The sequence below is a fragment of the Carcharhinus amblyrhynchos genome, chromosome 12 (assembly GCF_965287045.1).
Source record: "Carcharhinus amblyrhynchos chromosome 12, sCarAmb.v2.hapA, whole genome shotgun sequence".
Lineage (NCBI taxonomy): Eukaryota > Metazoa > Chordata > Chondrichthyes > Carcharhiniformes > Carcharhinidae > Carcharhinus > Carcharhinus amblyrhynchos.
In genome coordinates this window covers 85,671,645-85,689,548 of record NC_137335.1, presented here as the reverse complement: position 1 = coordinate 85,689,548, position 17,904 = coordinate 85,671,645, and the positions used below count along the sequence as shown (strand labels likewise).

The 17,904-nt window shown below is 44.9% G+C and overlaps 1 protein-coding gene across 1 annotated transcript; it reads left to right on the top strand.

The window, feature by feature from the left end:
• The first annotated feature begins 114 nt into the window (after positions 1-114).
• On the top strand, positions 115-15,189 carry LOC145350659 (zinc finger C2HC domain-containing protein 1A-like). The gene is made up of 6 exons (XM_080199876.1): positions 115-208; positions 4,055-4,193; positions 6,930-7,243; positions 10,453-10,519; positions 13,343-13,403; positions 15,017-15,189. The coding sequence occupies exons 1-6, from the start codon at positions 170-172 to the stop codon at positions 15,036-15,038; spliced, it is 642 nt and encodes a 213-aa protein (XP_080056002.1). The 5' UTR covers positions 115-169; the 3' UTR covers positions 15,039-15,189.
• The last annotated feature ends 2,715 nt before the right edge of the window (positions 15,190-17,904 follow it).

Sequence of the window (17,904 nt, the reverse complement as noted above, 5' to 3'; positions counted from 1 at the left end):
CTTTGAGAAGGAAAATCTAACCAGAAGTTAGCTCCAAATCATTGGAAGGTGATTGTGACTTACCCTCAAGACTTTCTCTTCTTTTCAGGAAAGACATGAGCCCATCTGTAGCAAAGTCACGAATAAAAAAAAAAGGGTGTTTAATTCGTACAAGCAAAGAGCCGCTGGAATGGGTCTGTCATCGATCAGAGGACCATCTTCTGCAAAGGTAGGACTGACCCCCGAGCATTTCACATCACTGGAGGCGCGTGCTGTGTGTGTGCAGATGGTGCATCAACTAAAACTATAGTCAACATGGTTTTGTGAAGGGTAGGTCGTGCCTCACAAATGTTATTGAGTTCTTTGAGAAGGTGACCAGAGAAGTGGATGACGGTAAAGCAGTTGATGTGGTGTAGATGGATTTCAGTAAAGCGTTTGATAAAGTTCCCGAGGGTAAACTATTGCAGAAGATACAGAGGCATGGGATTGAGGGTGATTTAGCGGTTTGGGTCAGAAATTGGCTAGCTGCAAGAAGACAGAGGGTGCTGGTTGATGGGAAATGTTCATCCTGGAGTTCAGTTACTTGTGTACCTCAAGGATCTGTTTTGGAGCCACTGCTGTTTGTCATTTTTATAAATGACCTGGATGAGGGTATAGAAGGATGGGTTAGTAAATTTGTGGATGACACTAAAGTCGGTGGAGTTGTGGACAATGCAGAAGGATGTTGCAGGCTGCAGAGGGACATTGATAAGCAGCAGAGCTGGGCTAAGAAGTGGCAAATGGAATTTAATGCATAGAAGTGTGAAGTGATTCATTTTGGAAAGAGTAACAGGAATACAGAGTACTGGGCTAATGTTAAGTTACTTGGTAGTGTGGTTGAGCAGAGAGATCTCGGTGTCCATGTGCATAGATCCCTGAAAGTTGGCACCTAGGTTGATTGGGTTGTTAAGAAGACATATAGTTTGTTAGCTTTTATTGGTAGGGGGATTGAGTTTCGGAGCCATGAGGTCATGTTGCAGCTGTACAAACCTCTGCTGCAGCCGCACTTGAAGTATTGCTTACAATTCTGGTCGCCGCATTATAGGAAGGATGTAGAAGCATTGGAAAGGGCGCAGAGGAGATTTACCAGGATGTTGCCTGGTATGGTGGGAAAGACTGAGGGACTTGAGGCTGTTTTCGTTAGAGAGAAGAAGGTTAAGCGGTGACTTAATAGAGGCATATAAGATGACCAGAGGATTAGATAAGGTGGACAGTGAGAGTCTTTTTCCTTGGATGGAGATGGCGAGCAAGAGGGGACATAGCTTTAAATTGAGGGGTGATAGATATAGGACAGATACCAGAGGTAGATTCTTTACTCAGAGAGTAGTAAGGGCGTGGAATGCCCTGCCTGCAATAGTAGTGGATTCGCCAACATTAAAGGCATTTAAATGGTCATTGGATAAACATTTGGCTGATATTGGTATAGTGTAGGTTAGGTGGGCTTTAGATTGGTTTTCACAGGTTGGCGTAACATCGAGGGCTGAAGGGCCTGTACTGCGCTGTAATGTTCTATGTTCTGTGTTCCAAAGGGCCCACAAGCTGGAGCTCAGAGGGCAGAAAGTGGGATTAATCTGGTTGTGGTTAAGAGATTTAAGGAGTCAGTAGATTGTAGAAGAGTGAAGGCTAAGATAAAGAGTGCCAATTTTTTGGGTCTGGGAAGTTGTGATGTGCTGTCCAAATGGAGTGTGGAAAGAGATAAATTTTCCAAAGGGAAATATGCACTACCAGAAGGACATGGAGGCTTTGGAGAGAGTATAGAAAAGGATATTGCCTGGTATGGAAGGTATTAGCTATGTGGAGAGACTGAGTAAACTGGGATTATTCCCTCTGGATAGACAGAGACTGAGGGGTGACCTCTTGGAAGTTTATAAAATTATGAGGGGTATTGATAGGGTGAATGGTTGGAAGCTTTTTCCCAGGGCAGAAATGACAATTACAAGGGGGTACAAGTTCAGGGTAAGGGGGGGGAAAGGTGCGGGGGGAGTTTCTTACACAGAGGGTGGTGGGGGCCTGGAATATACCGCCAAGTGAGGTGGTTGAGGCAGACATGTTAGCGACATTTAAGACTTATCTGGATAGACACATGAACAGGTGGGGAACAGGGGTATAGACGATTGGTCTAGATAGGACAACATGATCTGTGCAGGCTTGGAAGGCCAAAGGACTTGTTCCTGTGGTGTACTGTTCTTTGTTGTTTAGAATCATGAAGGGTTGAGACAGAACAATAAGTGGCTGAAACCTCAATAACCCAGAGGACGTGGAGTTTATGGTGATTGGAAAAAGAGGAGTTGAGGGAGAGGTCCAACCCAGAAAAGGGAAGCCTGTAAACATAGAAACATAGAAGATAGGAGCAGGAGGAGCCCATTTGGTCCTTTTGAGCCTGCTCACATACCCTCCCCAATTTACAGCCATTCAGGTAGTAATCTACCCTCTTGTTTTTACTTCCACAGTGAATAACCTCACACTTATCCAAATTATACTGCATTTGCCATTGATTTGCCTGCTCACCCAACCTGTCCAGATCATTCTGAAGGATCTCTGCATCTTCATCACAGTTCCCCCTCCCACCCAAATTGGTATCATCAGCAAACTTTGAGATGTTACATTTTTTCCCCTCATCCAAATCATTAATATATATTGTAAATAGCTGGGGTCCCAGCACCGATCCCTGTGGCACCCCACTAGTTACTGCCGGCCAATTTGAAAAGCACCCATTAATTCCTACTCCTTGTTTCCTCTTTGCCAACCAGTTTTCTATCCATCTCAATATACTTCCCCCAATCGCATGCACTTTAATCTTGCACGATAATCTCTTGTGTGGGACTTTGTCAAATGCTTTCTGAAAGTCCAAATATACCACATCAACTGGTTCCCCCTCGTCAACTCTACTAGTTACATCTTCAAAAAATTCCAACCCATTTGTCAAGCATGATTTCCCTTTCATAAATCCATGCTGACTCTGTCTGATCCTGACACTGCTTTCTAAATGTTCTGCTATGAAGTCCTCGATAATGGATTTGAGAATTTTCCCCACTACCGATGTTAAGCTTACTGGTCTATAATTCCCTGTTTTCTCTTTACCTCTCTTTTTGAATATTGGAGTGACATTAGCTACCCTCCAATCTGCAGGGACTGTCCCAGAGCCTATAGAATCCTGGAAGATGGCACCAATGCATCCACTATTTCTAGAGCCATTTCCTTAAATACTCTGGGATGTAGATTATCAGGCCCTGGGAATTTATCCACTTTCAATCCCATCAATTTTTCCAGCGCCATTTCTCGACTAATATTGATCTCCCTTGGTTCTTCCATCTCACTAAATCTTGCAGTGAAAGGGAGGGTCCTGTAAAGGAGAGGGGTGGAATCAGGAGAGGGACAAGTTGACTTTATGGAACATTTTGGCTTGGAACGCACTACCTGATTGAGTGATTAGTACAGAATGATAGAATCCCTACAGTGCAGAAGGCCAGTCAGCCCATCAATTCTGCACTGACCACAATCTCACCCGTTGCCTATTCCCATAACCCCGCATATTTACCCTGCTAATCCCCCTGACACTAGGGTCATTTTAGCATGTCCAATCAACCTAACCCACACTTCTTTGGACTGTGGGAAGAAACCAGAGCACCTGGAGGAAACCCACATGGACATGGGGCGAATGTGCAAACTCCACACAGACAGTGACCCAAACCGGGAATCGAACCAAGGTCCCTGGCGCTGTGAGGCAGCAGTGCTAACCACTGTGCCACCATGCCGTCCTTATTAATATCTGATAGTATTTTTCAAAAAGGAATTAAATAAATCCTTGAAGGAAAGAATGTAGGGATATTAGGAAAGATTGGGAATTTGGGACCAACTGGATTACTCTCTGAAAGAGCCAGCATAGGTTTGCTGAGGTGAGTGGCCTTGTCTTGTACTGTATGAGACAATGATTGTACGTGGAGTTGTTTGTGATGTGTGTGGAGAATTCTTTATCTTACGTGTTGAGTGGAAACAATTGGAATTGTAAGTGACTCTTTGTCCTGTGCCTCTGCAGCAACGACCTCCCCCTGTATCTCATTGGAAACAACAGCATGAAGACTTCATCAACACTATCAGGTCAGCTAGACTCGCCACAGATGCTATAAAAAAGGGTCTTCCACTTCCTCCTCCACCACCACCCAGCATCAATCCAGGTGACTTGCTTTAGTTATGTTAATTTTATCCGCTGTTTAATCTGTACACCTCAACACAAAGTCACTCACTATCTAGATTATTTATACAAGAAATAGAAAATCTCACAAAAAACTTAATCTCCATAAACTAAGGAAGAAATAAACCTAGAATCCATAGAATTCCTATAGTGCAGAAAGAGGAAGTGTACACCAACTCTCCAAAAGATCATCCTACTCAGGCTCCTGCCACTCCCCCCGCCTATCCCCGTAACCCCATGCATTCACCATGGCTAATCCAGTTAACGTACACAGCTTTGAATACTAAGAGGCAATTTATCATGGCCAATTCTCCTAGCCTGCACATCTTTGGACTGTAGGAGAAAACTGGCGCACCTGAAGGAAACCCACGCAGACATGGGGAGAATATGCAAACTCAACACAGATAATGACCCAAGCCAGGAATCGAACCCGGGTCTCTAGCGCGATGAGGCAGCAGTGCTAACCACTATGTCACCGTATTCCACCCCCACCATCCTCATCGTTGCAGTTGGGAAAGCATAGTCAAGATACATAGGTATAACAATTAAATGGACGCTGACTAAACTTCCGAAAGTGAATCATTTTTTATCGTTAAGGGGTGACATGGTAGCACTGCTGCCTTACTGCTCCAGGGACCCGGGTTTGACTCCCAGCTTGGGTCGCTTTCTGTATGGAGTCAGCACATTCTCCCCCTGTCTGTGTGGGTTTCCTCCATGTAATCTGGTTCCTCTCACAATCCACAAATGTGCAGGTTAGGTGCATTGGCCAAGCTCAGTTGCTCTTTAGTGTCCTAGGATTGTGGGATTTGTGGGGGAAATATATGGGTTACAGGGATAGGGTCTAGCTGGCATTGTTGGTGCAGACTCAAAGGCCTCCTTCTGCACTGTACGGTTTCTATGATTTCCACTTGTTTTACAATTTCAACAACTCGATGGTTCTTGATATATATGAAGCATGCAATGTTTTCCATTTTAGTTCTTTCAGCTGCAACCTCAGATTTACATTTTCCAATTTGATGTTTCTCTGTTGGCAGCAGAGCTTTGTCCTTGGCCTTTGTTTCGGTTTCTCTGTTGGCCAGGTCTGTTCCAGCAAAATCTGAACTTGTGTCGGTTCTGTAATTGTGTAACTCATGGTTTCATTATCCACTTGCAGCTTGGAAATTTCAATGCTGCCTCTTTTCCATTCAGCTGATTCTTCAGATCTTCCAACTCTTTCTTGTAGCTCTTGGTTTCCTCCTGGAATATTGAACATTGCTGAGTCTTCTCTGCCTACTAGTTCATTCAAACTGACATTGAAATCATATTGCTTTACTTTGTAATTACCTAGACGGTCAAACTTTGTTCTGAGGAACCCTTATAGTATGTGAATGTATATTAATGGTTTTCTTTTACATCATAAAACCCAATTGTTTCATCTTGATTTTTCTTGTAATTCAACAAAGTCGCCATGTCTTTCTCCTGCTGTTCTTCCATTCTGCTGTCCAAGGCAGTCTTCATTTCTTTATGCTACGAAAGGATTATGAATGTGCTTCTTTTGTATTGGATCTTGAAGGACAATCAGCTATTCTTTCAACTGTTTATTTTCTTCTTAAACTCATGCTGGCTTTTGCCAATTCACATTGCACATCAGTACATTGCTTTTTCGCCACTGGTAACTCCAATAATGCTTTTGCTGAAGCAGAATCCTATATCTTTTTTATCTCCTCGTGTTTATCCAGAGCTACGTATTGAACCTTCAATGAGGGAAATTTGTTCACCCAGAGGACGGTGAATGTGTGGAATTCACTACCACCGAATCAGTTGAGGCCAAAATGTCTGATTTCAAGAAGAAATTAGATCTAACTCTTGGGGCTAAAGGGATTAAGGAATATAGAAGTAAGGGGGGAAATCAGCATATTGAATTTAATGATCAGCCATGATCAAGACGAATGGCAGAGCAGGCTTGAATGGCTGAATCCTGCTTCTAGTTTCTATGAATCTTCAAAGAGCCTATCAAGGCAGTGACTTCTTTGAGTACATTTTCTGTGCGTTGTTGTGCTTGGCTGTACTGCTGGTTAAGTTCTTTCAACTCAGCCTCGACAAACATTTTCATTTTCATTTCATAAACCCTTACTCTGCCGAACACCCTTATCTTACATCACCTTCTCCAAGGTGAGTATATCCTTCCTGAGCTTTGCTATCCAGAGGGAGTAGTGTCAATGAGATTTGACCAGGGCTCTGTATGACTGAAGTATCACATCTGATCTTTATATTCCAGCTTTCAAATAAAAAACAATGCTTTTTTCTTCCTTTCTGTTCTTGTGCCCTGGATTTTAGGGATTAGTGTACCTGAACAAGAGGGGGACAGTTGCCTACCCTGGGGGGATCCTTAGCATCTGTTAGTGAGGATGGGGGCTCAGGTTAACAACTAAAAGTTGATGCCTCCAACAGGACAGCACTCCCTAAATACTGTAGTGGAGCATCAGTCTTGAATGCTGAAGTATCTGCCTGGGATTTGAAGCCTCCACCTTCTGAATCAGAAGCGAGAGAGTGACCCACTGAATCACAGCTGACACTGAGATCAACTGACATAGAAGGAACCCGAAATAAATTCTTCAGAAGCATGCAAGCGGAGGAAAGTACTTCTACCTGAAGTGTAATACTGTGGCTGTGTGTGTGTGCTGAACTATTTTCACAGTGTGATTGTGCTTAACATTCAGTTGTCTGTATTTATCCACAGATTATATTGAGTGTCCATTCTGCAATAGACGCTTCAATGAAACAGCTGCAGAGCGACACATCAACTTCTGTAAGACTAACGTCAATCGCAAAGTTGTGCCCAAAAAAGCACCACAGCCTTCCTCCTCCTTCCAGCCCAGAGCTCCACCTCAAACAGCACACGTTCAGCTGGCCTCGAAACAGCCTACAAGCAGAACCATGGTTCCAGCTGTACCGTCCACCTCCTACCAGCCAGCGAAAGCCCCTTCTGTCCATTCTCCTGTACGGAAAACACAGACCACGTATTCACAACCCACTACATATTCACCGCCTTCGGTAAGTTCATTTCACACAGAATAGTCATCCTCTTCACTACAGTCACCCTGTCTGGTACAGTCACCCTGTGTGGCACAATCACCCTGTGTGGTACGGTCACCCTGTGCGGTACGGTCACCCTATGCGGTACAGTCACCCAGTCTGGCACAGTAACTGTGTCCAGTACAGTCACTCGTCTGGTACAGTCAGTGTCCAGTACAATTATCTCGTCTGGTACAGTCACTCCATCTGGGACAGTCAGCACATCTGGTACAGTTACCCGTCTGGTAGTCTCTCTGTCCAATGCCAGTCGAGTAACTCACAGTATGTACTGTGCAAGAAAAATAAATGATGAAAAAGGCGAATGGAATGTTGTGAAAGGAATTGAATATAAAAGTAAGGAAGTTTTGCTACAGCTGTACATGGCCTGAGTGAGCCCACATCTGGAATACTGTGTGAAGTTTTGCTCTCCTTATTTGAAAAGGGATATATTTGCTGCAGAATCAATTCAGAGATGTTTTACTCAACTGATTCCTGAGATGAAGGGGTTAATTTATGTAAAAGACGTGGAGATTAGGTTTAAACATGGTGGAGTTTAGCAGAATGAGAGGTGATCCAATTGATCCTGTGGGGAACTAATAGTGTGGAAGATGTTTCCTGTTGTAGGGGACTCCACATTCGGATTAGGAGCAAGCGGAGGCCATTTGTCCCTCAAGCCTGTTAGTATGAGGGACACAGTTTAAAAATGAGGGTTTCCCATTTAAATCAGGAATTGTCTTTTCCAGAGAGAGGCTGGGTCACTGAGCACAGCCAGAGCAACCCTGATATTACTGAATGCAAGAATAGGTTTCACGGGCTGAATGGTCGACTCCTGTATTAACTTGCATGTTCCTATGTTCTAATGCAAACTCGAACTGACGCAGTCGCTCTGAACATCTGCACGGACTGACTTTGGGGAATCTGATGTCTGTGTTCTACCCCGTCAAGCCTCATCCTCCGAAGGTACCCGCACCTCCATCTGCCAATCCGTCACTGACCCACCCGTCCCCATCCTCATTCCCCCAGCCTCCACCCCCCCCCATCCCCCACCTCCCTTCCACTCCCTCCATCCACCACCCACCCATCCCCCACCTACCCAACCATCCCCTACCCACCCATCCACCCCCAACCACTCCATCCTCCCCACCACCTTATTGTGATGCATTCCTCTGAGAGATTGTGGTCACTGGTTATTCTGGGTGTGAGTTGGACACTGTCCATTGGCCTGGCCTTTCCATCATCAACAGGACAGAGTCCAACAGCAATGCTCTCCTGCACCCCAACGTGGTATCTGGAGTCAGAGTCAAGCAGTGCCCTATCAAGTGTAAGTTGATAGAGGTTCAGGATCGGCACATTCCTATAAGGATGAAGGATAAGTATGGCAAGTTTTGGGAACCTTGGATAATGAGAGGCATTGGGAGCCTAGTCAAAGAGAAAAAAGGAAGCATTTGTCAAAGCTCGGAAGCTGGGAAGATACAAAGTAAGTGGAATATAAGGAAAATAGAAAGAAACTTAAACAAGGAGTAAGGAGGGCTAAAGTGGATCACGAAAAAGCACTGGCCAGCAGGACTAAGGAAAATCCCAAGGCTTTTTATAGATATATAAAGAGCAAAATTTGCTCTTAGATCAGATTTGAGGAGGAACTTCTTCACTCAAAGGGTGGTGAATCTCTGGAATTCTCTGCCCGTTGAAGTGGTGGAAGCTACCTCGCTAAATATATTTAAGTCACGGGTAGATAGGTTTCTGATAGACAGGGGAATTAAGAGTTATGGGGAGAAAGCAGGAAAGTGGAACTGATCCACTTCAGATCAGCCATGATCTTATTGAATGGCGGGGCAGGCTCGAAGGGCTAGATGGCCTACTCCTGCTCCTATTTCTTATGTTCTTATATTCAAAAGGATAGCCAGCAAGAGGGTTGGCCCATTAAGCACAAGGGAGGGAATCTGTGGGTGGAGCCAGAGGAAATGGGTGAAGTATTAAATGAATACTTTGCATCAGTATTCACCAAAGAGAAGGAGTTGGTGGATGATGAGTCTGGGATAGGATGTGTAGATAGTTTGAGTCATGTTGAGATCAAAAAGGAGGAGGTATTGGGGTTCTTGAGAAGCATTAAGGTAGATAAGTCGCCAGGGCCTGATGGGATACACCCCAGAATACTGAGAGAGGCAAGGAAGGAAATTGCTGGGGCCTTGAGTGAACTCTTTGTATCCTCACTGGCTACAGGGGAGGTCCCAGATTGGAGAATAGCCAATGTTGTTTCTTTGTTTAAGAAGGGTAGCAAGAATAATCCAGGTAATTACAGGCCAGTGAGCCTTACATTAGTGGTAGGGAAATTATTGGAGAGGATTCTTCAAGATTTATTCCCACTTGGAATTAAGTGGACTTATTAGTGAGAGACAACTTAGTTTTGTGAAAGGGACGTCATGTGTCACTGAATTGATCGAGTTTTTCGAGGAATGATAAAGATGATTGATGAGGATGTTGTCTACGTGGACTTCAGTAAAGGCTTAGGCAAGGTCTCTCATTGAAGACTGGTGCAGAAGGCGAAGTCGCATGGGATAAGAGATGAGCTGGTAAGATGGATACAAAACTGGCTTGGTCAAAGAATGATGTGGATACGCCGGCGTTGGACTGGGGTAAACACAGTAAAAAGTCTGACAACACCAGGTTTAAGTCCAACCGATTTATTTGATAGTAAAATAAATCGGTTGGACCTAAACCTAGTGTTGTCAGACTTTTTACTGTGTTTACTTGATCAAAGAAGACAGAGGGTAGCAGTGGAAGGGTGTGTTTCTGAATGGTGGACTGTGACAAGTGGTGTTCCTCAGGGATCAATGTTGGGATTTTTGCTGTTTGTAATATACCGTGCAGCCCCGTTGTAACACGATGGTTGGGGTCCATAAAATGTTGTCATGAATGTTATCAGGGTCACGCTAAATCGCTAAACCGGAAAGAGCAAAAAAAGGATATACCGCGTCATATTGTACTGACCCTCTGACAGTGCGGCACTCCCTCAGTACTGACCCTCTGACAGTGCGGCGCTCCCTCAGTACTCAGGTGAACATGGGCTTGTTAATGTGAGTGTTGGAGCCCGGCACACACAGAACACTCTGTCAGTGATTGTTGATGCTCTGACTCCAAATGTTAATGATTGTTTTCTCTTTCCCACCTCCCCTGTCCCTGAACCAAAGGCAGTAGCTTCTCCGACAAGAAGTAAACTGACTGCTGCTGCTCAGGCTGTGATGGGGATCCAAACAGGTAAGGACACTCGTTCTGTCCCCCTGCTGTAATGTCAGTAACTGAGCAGAGAACCATCCACAAGCCTCTTTCCTGTGGAACAGTGGGACGGTGCGATTAGCCCCTGTGGAATGAAGGAAACTGATCCAAAAGAGAGGTTGTTGCTGCTTGTGGGGCAAGAGCAGAACCACAAACGTGGAAAACCTTTACAAAGACATGGTTAAATAAATCAAAGATATTCACTATTAAGTTCAATAAGTTAGAAAAGAACAAAGCAGTCCTCTTGATTGCTGCTCCTTCCACCAACATTCATGCCCTCCACCACCGACACACCATGGCAGCAGTGTGTACCATCTACAAGATGCACTTCAGCAACTCACCAAAGCTACACAGGCAACACCTTCCAAACCACAACCGCTACTATCTAGAAGGACAAAGACAGCAAATACATGGGAACACCATCACCTGCAAGTTCCCCTCCAAGGCACTCACAATCCTGACTTGAAATATATTGACTGTTCCTTCACTGTCGCTGGGTCAAAACTCTGGACCCCCCCCCCCCCCCCCCCACAACAGCACTGTGGGTGTACCTGCAGGGCAAATCACAATCACCTTCTTGGGGGTAATTAGGGATGGGCAATAAATACTGATCTAGCCAGCGATGCCCACATCCCCTGAATGAATTACTGACTATCAGTGATTATTTGACATTGAATGATGTAATTTGGAACACGTTTTGCATGCTTAACCCCTGGTTGTAATAAAAACAAAAAACTCTGCAGACAATTATGAAACAAAATAATACACCGGGTGGAGATATTAGAGGGGTGGTGGTGGTAGTGGGTGGTTGGAGGATGACTGAAAACAGGGCCAAAGCCACACAGGAAGCTTCTAAAGCAGGCCAGTGAGGTCGAGAGGTGGAAAGGTTTATGGGGCACACGCATTGCACCAATAACGGAGAAATCCATAGAATCAGAGAGCCATACAGTGCAGGAGAGGCCCTTCGGCCCATTGAGTCTGCACCAACACATTAGAAGCACCTGAACACCCACCTAATCCCATCTGCCAGCACTTGGTCCATAGCCCTGAATGTTATGATGTGCCAACTGCTCATCCAGATTCTTTTTCAATGATGTGAGACCACCTCCCAGGCAGCGCATTCCAGACTGTCACCACCCTCTGGGTAAAAGAGATTATCTTCACAACCCCCCTGTCCATCCTGTCCCTCACCTTGAACCTATGACCCCTCTAGACTGACCTTCAACTAAGGGGAACAGCTGCTCCTTATCCACTCTGTTCACGTCTCTCATAATCTTGTACACTTTGATCAGGTCGCGCTGCAGTCTTCTCTGCTCCAATGAAAACAACCCAAGCCTATCCAACCTCTCTTCATAACTTAAATGTTCCATCCCAGGCAGCATCCTGGTGAATCTCCCCTGCACCCCCTCCAGTACATTCACATCCTTCCCATAATGTGGCGACCAGAACTGCACACAGTGCTCCAGCTGTGGCCTCACCAAAGTTTTGTACAACTCCAACTTGACTTTCCTGCTTTTGTAATCTACACCTCAACTGATAATGGCAAGTGTCCCATTTGTCTTTTTCATCACCCTACTAACATGCCCTTCTGCTTTCAGAGGGATCAGTGGACAAACACACCAAGGTCCTTTTGTTCCACAGAACTTCCTAGTATCCTACAATTCATTGAGTACATTCTTGTCAAATTACTCATTTCAAAGTGTATCACCTCACACTTTTTAGTGTTAAATTCCATCTGCCACTTATCTGCCCATTGGACCATTCTGTCAATGTCTTCTTGTCGCCTGAGACCCTCCGCCTCACTGTTAACCACCCGTCCAATCTTTGTGTCATCCACAGACTTAGTCATTCTACCCCCCACACAGTCACCTATATCTTAAAAATCAGAAAATTAAAATCAGGGATACTCAGGAGGCTGGAGTTTGGGGAGTGAACGGCTCTGTGGGATTGTGGGGCTGAAGGAGATAGTGTGCGGGGCTGGAGGAGATGGTGTGCGGGGCTGGAGAAGATAGTGAGCGGTGAGGTGATGGAGGGATTTTTAAACAAGGATGAAGATGTGAAATTCAAGCCTGTGTAGGTCAGCATACACGAGGGAGTTGGTTGGACATTTGGACACCATTTGATGTGAGACAGTAGATGGTGGGCAGTGTTTCAGACAGAAAGTCGAGTGTGAGAGGTGTCAAAAGACACAGATAAGGGTTTCTGTCGACGATTTGAGGAGAGGAGGAGCCATGGGATAGAATTCCTACGAGAGGCCCATCGAGTCTGCTCCAATTCTCCAAAAGAGCATCATGCTCACTCCTGCATATTTACCATGGCTAATCCACCAGAACGATACATCTTTGGAGTGTGGGAGGAAACTCGAGCACTGGGAGTAAACAGACGCGGACACAGGGAGAATGTGCAAACTCCACATAGACAGTCACCCAAGGCTGCAATTGAACCCAGGTCCCTGGCACTGAGGGGCAGCAATGCTAACCACTGTGCCACCGTGCCATATGGAGATAGGTAATATTGCAAAGTTGGAGGTAGGCAATCTTTATTATAGAATGGAACCTGGGAGAAACCTCTTTATCCAGGGAGTGGTGTGAATGTGGAATTGGCTACCACTGGGAGTGGCTGAGGCAAATATACAATTAAGGAGAAACTGGGCAAACATACGCCCAGATCTAGAAGGACGTTATGATTGGAAAGGGTGTGAAGGTTCATGTGGAATAGAAATCTATTCGCTTGATTGGTCTATTTCTGCGCTGTAAGTTCTGTGAATTGTACAGGTATATTTTTTGTGTATTTTCTCTCTCAAAGGTTACGATGATCCATCCACCAGTCGGCGACCAGTTAACGTTAGAATGTCTAACACACAACAGTGAGTATGCATAATACAGAATCCTCCCGAGTAGTAATGTGGCCTTATTACTGCTCTCAGGCTGGGGAAGGGTCTCTGGCTTCATGTCAGTTGGGTACATCTGGAAAGGGGAGATGGTGGTAAAATCACTGGACTAGTGATCTCAAAGTGACAGGGATTCAAATGTCACCAGATTCACTGGAGGAATTTAAATTCAATCCATTCAAATCTGGAAGATAAAAGCTGGATGCAGAAACATGGAACTCTCATTAAGAACATAAATCATTGTAAAAAAACTGTTCTTTAATGCCCTTTAGGGCAGGAAATCTGCCTGCTGTCGTATTGATCTAAAATCTGGAATGGATAATCCTCATGTTAATTTGTAGTACATCAGGAGGCCATTCAGAGCATTGTACCTGTACTGGCTCTTTGTTAGATTAATCAAAAGACTAATCACTCTGCCTCACATCTCTGCATTTTCCTCTGCTCCAATTAGTTATCCAATTTCTTTTCAGTAAATGTTTCAGTATTCCTAGCTGCTCCCTGCGGGGGGAATTCCGAGTCAGATGTGCAACCCATGCTGTGCAATGTGCACAATGACAACACTCTCCATCCTGAGGTTCTGAATTCAAACATCAGCTCAGAGTTGTGGATCTATAATGTGAAATAATACTTCAACATGTTGCTTAAGAAGCACTGACAGGGGGAAGGGGGAGAGAGAGAGAGTCAGGCAGAGAGAGGGGGGGAGACAGTGAGAAAAAGAGGGAGACAGCGAGAGAGACAGACAGAGATGGAGACAGTCATAGAGGTTAACAGTGGACCAGCACTGATCCCTGAGGCATGCTGCTGGTCACATGCCTCCTGTTTGAAAAACAATTCCCTACAACCACCCACTGGCTTCTGTCAAGAACCAATTTTGTATCCATTTAGATATCTCACTCTGGATCCCATGAAATTTAACCTTATGCAACAACCTACCATGCAGTAGCTTGTCAAAGGCCTTGCTAAAGTCCATATAGACAACATCAATTGCACTGCCCTCACCTACCTTCTTGGTTATCCCTTCAAAAAACTCAATCAAATTTGTAAGACATGATTTTCCACTCACAAAGCCATGCTGACTGTCCCTAATCAGTCCTTGCATCTCAAAATGCCTGTAGATCCTGTCTCTCAAAATACCTTCCAACAATTTACCCACCACAGATGTGAGGCTCACTGGCCTGTAGTTCCCAGGCTTTTCCCTGTAGCCCTTCTTAAAAAAAGGCACAACATTTGCCACCCTCCAATCTTCAGGCACATCACCCGTGACTATCGATGATTCAAATATCTCGGCTAGGGGACCTGTCAGAGACAGATAGACAGAGACAGGGAGATAGAGACAGAGACAGTCTTTTCATTGACAAATCCAACAGTCCCCTTAGTGAGGTACCTGTGAAAGATCTCACAAGTACTCGGGCTTCTGTCAGTGCAGGAGGATAAAACCAGTGGACAGCAGCTGGAATTTTGGGATGTTCTCACTGGAAACCTTTTACTGTAAACAGCCAATGTGGATCAGTGTAAATGCATTGGAACATCAGACTGGAATAGGACAAAGTTCTGAGTACAGGGTACACCGTCTCTTTGATCTTTTCCAGGGCTCGATATGGTCGGATGTGATGCAGAGTATGGAGATTGGGAAGAGTTGGGATGAGTGACTGCAATTGCTGCAATAATGAGACAGCATTGAATCCTGTGGCTGGATTGCAAATCCCAGAATCATTTCTTCCTCAAATGTCATCGGCATCAAGTGGTCTGTCACTGCTGCCACTGTTAGATAGCATTAAAATTCAATCCAATTGCCTGTCTTTCATTCAGAGGCTGGAAGGGGCAAAGGAGGTGAAGGTGGTGAGGAGTTGGGGTCTGTGTGGGGTAGCGTGTGTGTGTGTGTATGTGTGTGTGTGTGTACGCATGGGGGTGAGGGTAGTCTGTGTGGGTAGTGTGTGTGTGTATTGGCATGTGTTGTTATCAGGCATGTGTTGTTATGTGCTGTTCCACACTTCACAACAATAAATCTCCCCTATGCCAGATTCAGGCCATATCCCTAACAGTTACCCTGGGCCCAAACTCCATGATGCCAGTGACCGATGTCCTGCCCAACAGTTAAAATGCCCCTGCCTACTATCCCAGAACAACATTGCCACTATTATCATTACTGCCATTATGAATGGCATTTCAGTAAAAGAATGAGCTGGGATTGACACAAGATACAACATCAGCCTGCAGTTCCAAATCATACTGGGAATTTAATGCTTTGTGTACAAAAAGTTCATCATTTCAAAAAATATATTTTTCATTCCACAACATAAAAATAATCCTCGTCACTTCCACTGTCCAATAATTATACAGTGATCTGTTTTAATATCAAATGTTTATTGTTCATTCCATCAAAAATATATTTCTGTCTTTTGAAAAGCCAAACCTCAGACAGAATTGATGTTCACCACAGTTTATAAAACTCAGCTCCCTGGAATATTGATGAGGGCAAAACAGGTAAAAACAAGAGGATCAGAGGAATGGAACTGAGAATAACAGCTCTGTTAATTAATAATCTGAGCAGTCTGGGAATCAGTGGGGAATATAGATCGAAAAACAGACATCCTGGAAACTAATCAAAGAGTTTTGGGTGGTTTATATATAGAATAACAGATACCCGGGAGTGAGTCACAGACTGGAATCTAATCAAGGGGTGCGGGGTGGTTTATATACAGAATAACAGATACCCGGGAGTGAGTCCCAGACTGGAATCTAATCGAGGGGTTCACGGTGGTTTATATATAGAATAACAGATACCCGGGAGTGAGTTACAGGCTGGAATGTAATCGAGGGGTGCGGGGTGGTTTATATATAGAATAACAGATACCTGGGAGTGAGTCACAGACTGGAATCTAATCAAGGGGTGCGGGGTGGTTTATATACAGAATAACAGATACCCGGGAGTGAGTCCCAGACTGGAATCTAATCGAGGGGTTCAGGGTGGTTTATATATAGAATAACAGATACCCGGGAGTGAGTTACAGGCTGGAATGTAATCGAGGGGTTCGGGGTGGTTTATATATAGAATAACAGATACCCGGGAGTGAGTTACAGGCTGGAATGTAATCGAGGGGTTCGGGGTGGTTTATATATAGAATAACAGATACCCGGGAGTGAGTTACAGGCTGGAATCTAATCGAGGGGTTCAGGGTGGTTTATATACAGAATAACAGATACCCGGGAGTGAGTCCCAGACTGGAATCTAATCGAGGGGTTCAGGGTGGTTTATATATAGAATAACAGATACCCGGGAGTGAGTCCCAGACTGGAATCTAATCGAGGGGTTCAGGGTGGTTTATATATAGAATAACAGATACCCGGGAGTGAGTTACAGGCTGGAATGTAATCGAGGGGTTCGGGGTGGTTTATATATAGAATAACAGATACCCGGGAGTGAGTTACAGGCTGGAATCTAATCGAGGGGTTCAGGGTTGTTTATATACAGAATAACAGATACCCGGGAGTGAGTCCCAGACTGGAATCTAATCGAGGGGTTCAGGGTGGTTTATATATAGAATAACAGATACCCGGGAGTGAGTTACAGGCTGGAATGTAATCGAGGGGTTCAGGGTGGTTTATATATAGAATAACAGATACCCGGGAGTGAGTTACAGACTGGAATCTAATCGAGGGGTGCGGGGCGGTTTATATATAGAATAACAGATACCCGGGAGTGAGTTACAGGCTGGAATGTAATCGAGGGGTGTGGGGTGGTTTATATATAGAATAAGATTCCCGTGAGTGAGTCACAGACTGGAATCTAATCAAGTGGTTCAAAGAACAAAGAACAATACGGCACTGGAAACAGACCCTTCGGCCCTCCAAGCCTACGCCGCTCATTGGTCCAACTAGACCATTTTCCCATTCCCAGTCTGCTCATGTGACTATCCAGATAAGTCTTAAACGATCCTAGTGTGTCCGCCTCCACCACCCTGCTTGGCAGTGCATTCCAGGCCTCCACCACCCTCTGCGTAAAATACATCCCTCTGATATCTGAGTTCAACCTTGCCCCTCCCTCACCTTGAACCTGTGACCCCTCGTGTTTGTCATCTCCGACCTGGGAAAAAGCTTCTCACTGTTCACCCTATCCATACTCTTCATAATTTTATACACCTCTCTTAGGTCTCCCCTCATTCTCTGTCTTTCCAGGGAGAACAACCCCAGTTTATCCAATCTCTCCTCATAGCTAAGACCCTCCGTACCAGGCAACATCCTGGTAAACCTTCTCTGCACTCTGTCCAAAGGCTCCACGTCCTTCTGGTACTGTGGCGACCAGAACTGGACGCAATACTCCAAATGTGGCCTAACCAATGTTTTATACAGCTGTAACATCAGATGCCAATTTTTATACTCTATACCCTGTGCTATTAAGGCAAGCATGCCATCTGCCTTTTTCACCACCTTCTCCACCTGTGCTGTCACCTTCAAGGATCTGTGGACTTGCACACCC

What these genes read in the sequence shown, in the direction of transcription:
- LOC145350659 (XM_080199876.1), top strand. Translation starts at nt 170, where the DNA reads ATGGGTCTGTCATCGATCAGAGGACCATCTTCTGCAAAG. An exon ending in TGTGATGGGGATCCAAACAG is followed by an intron (nt 10,520 to 13,342) that starts GTAAGGACACTC and finishes TCTCTCTCAAAG; the next exon opens with GTTACGATGATCCATCCACC. An exon ending in AGAATGTCTAACACACAACA is followed by an intron (nt 13,404 to 15,016) that starts GTGAGTATGCAT and finishes GATCTTTTCCAG; the next exon opens with GGCTCGATATGGTCGGATGT.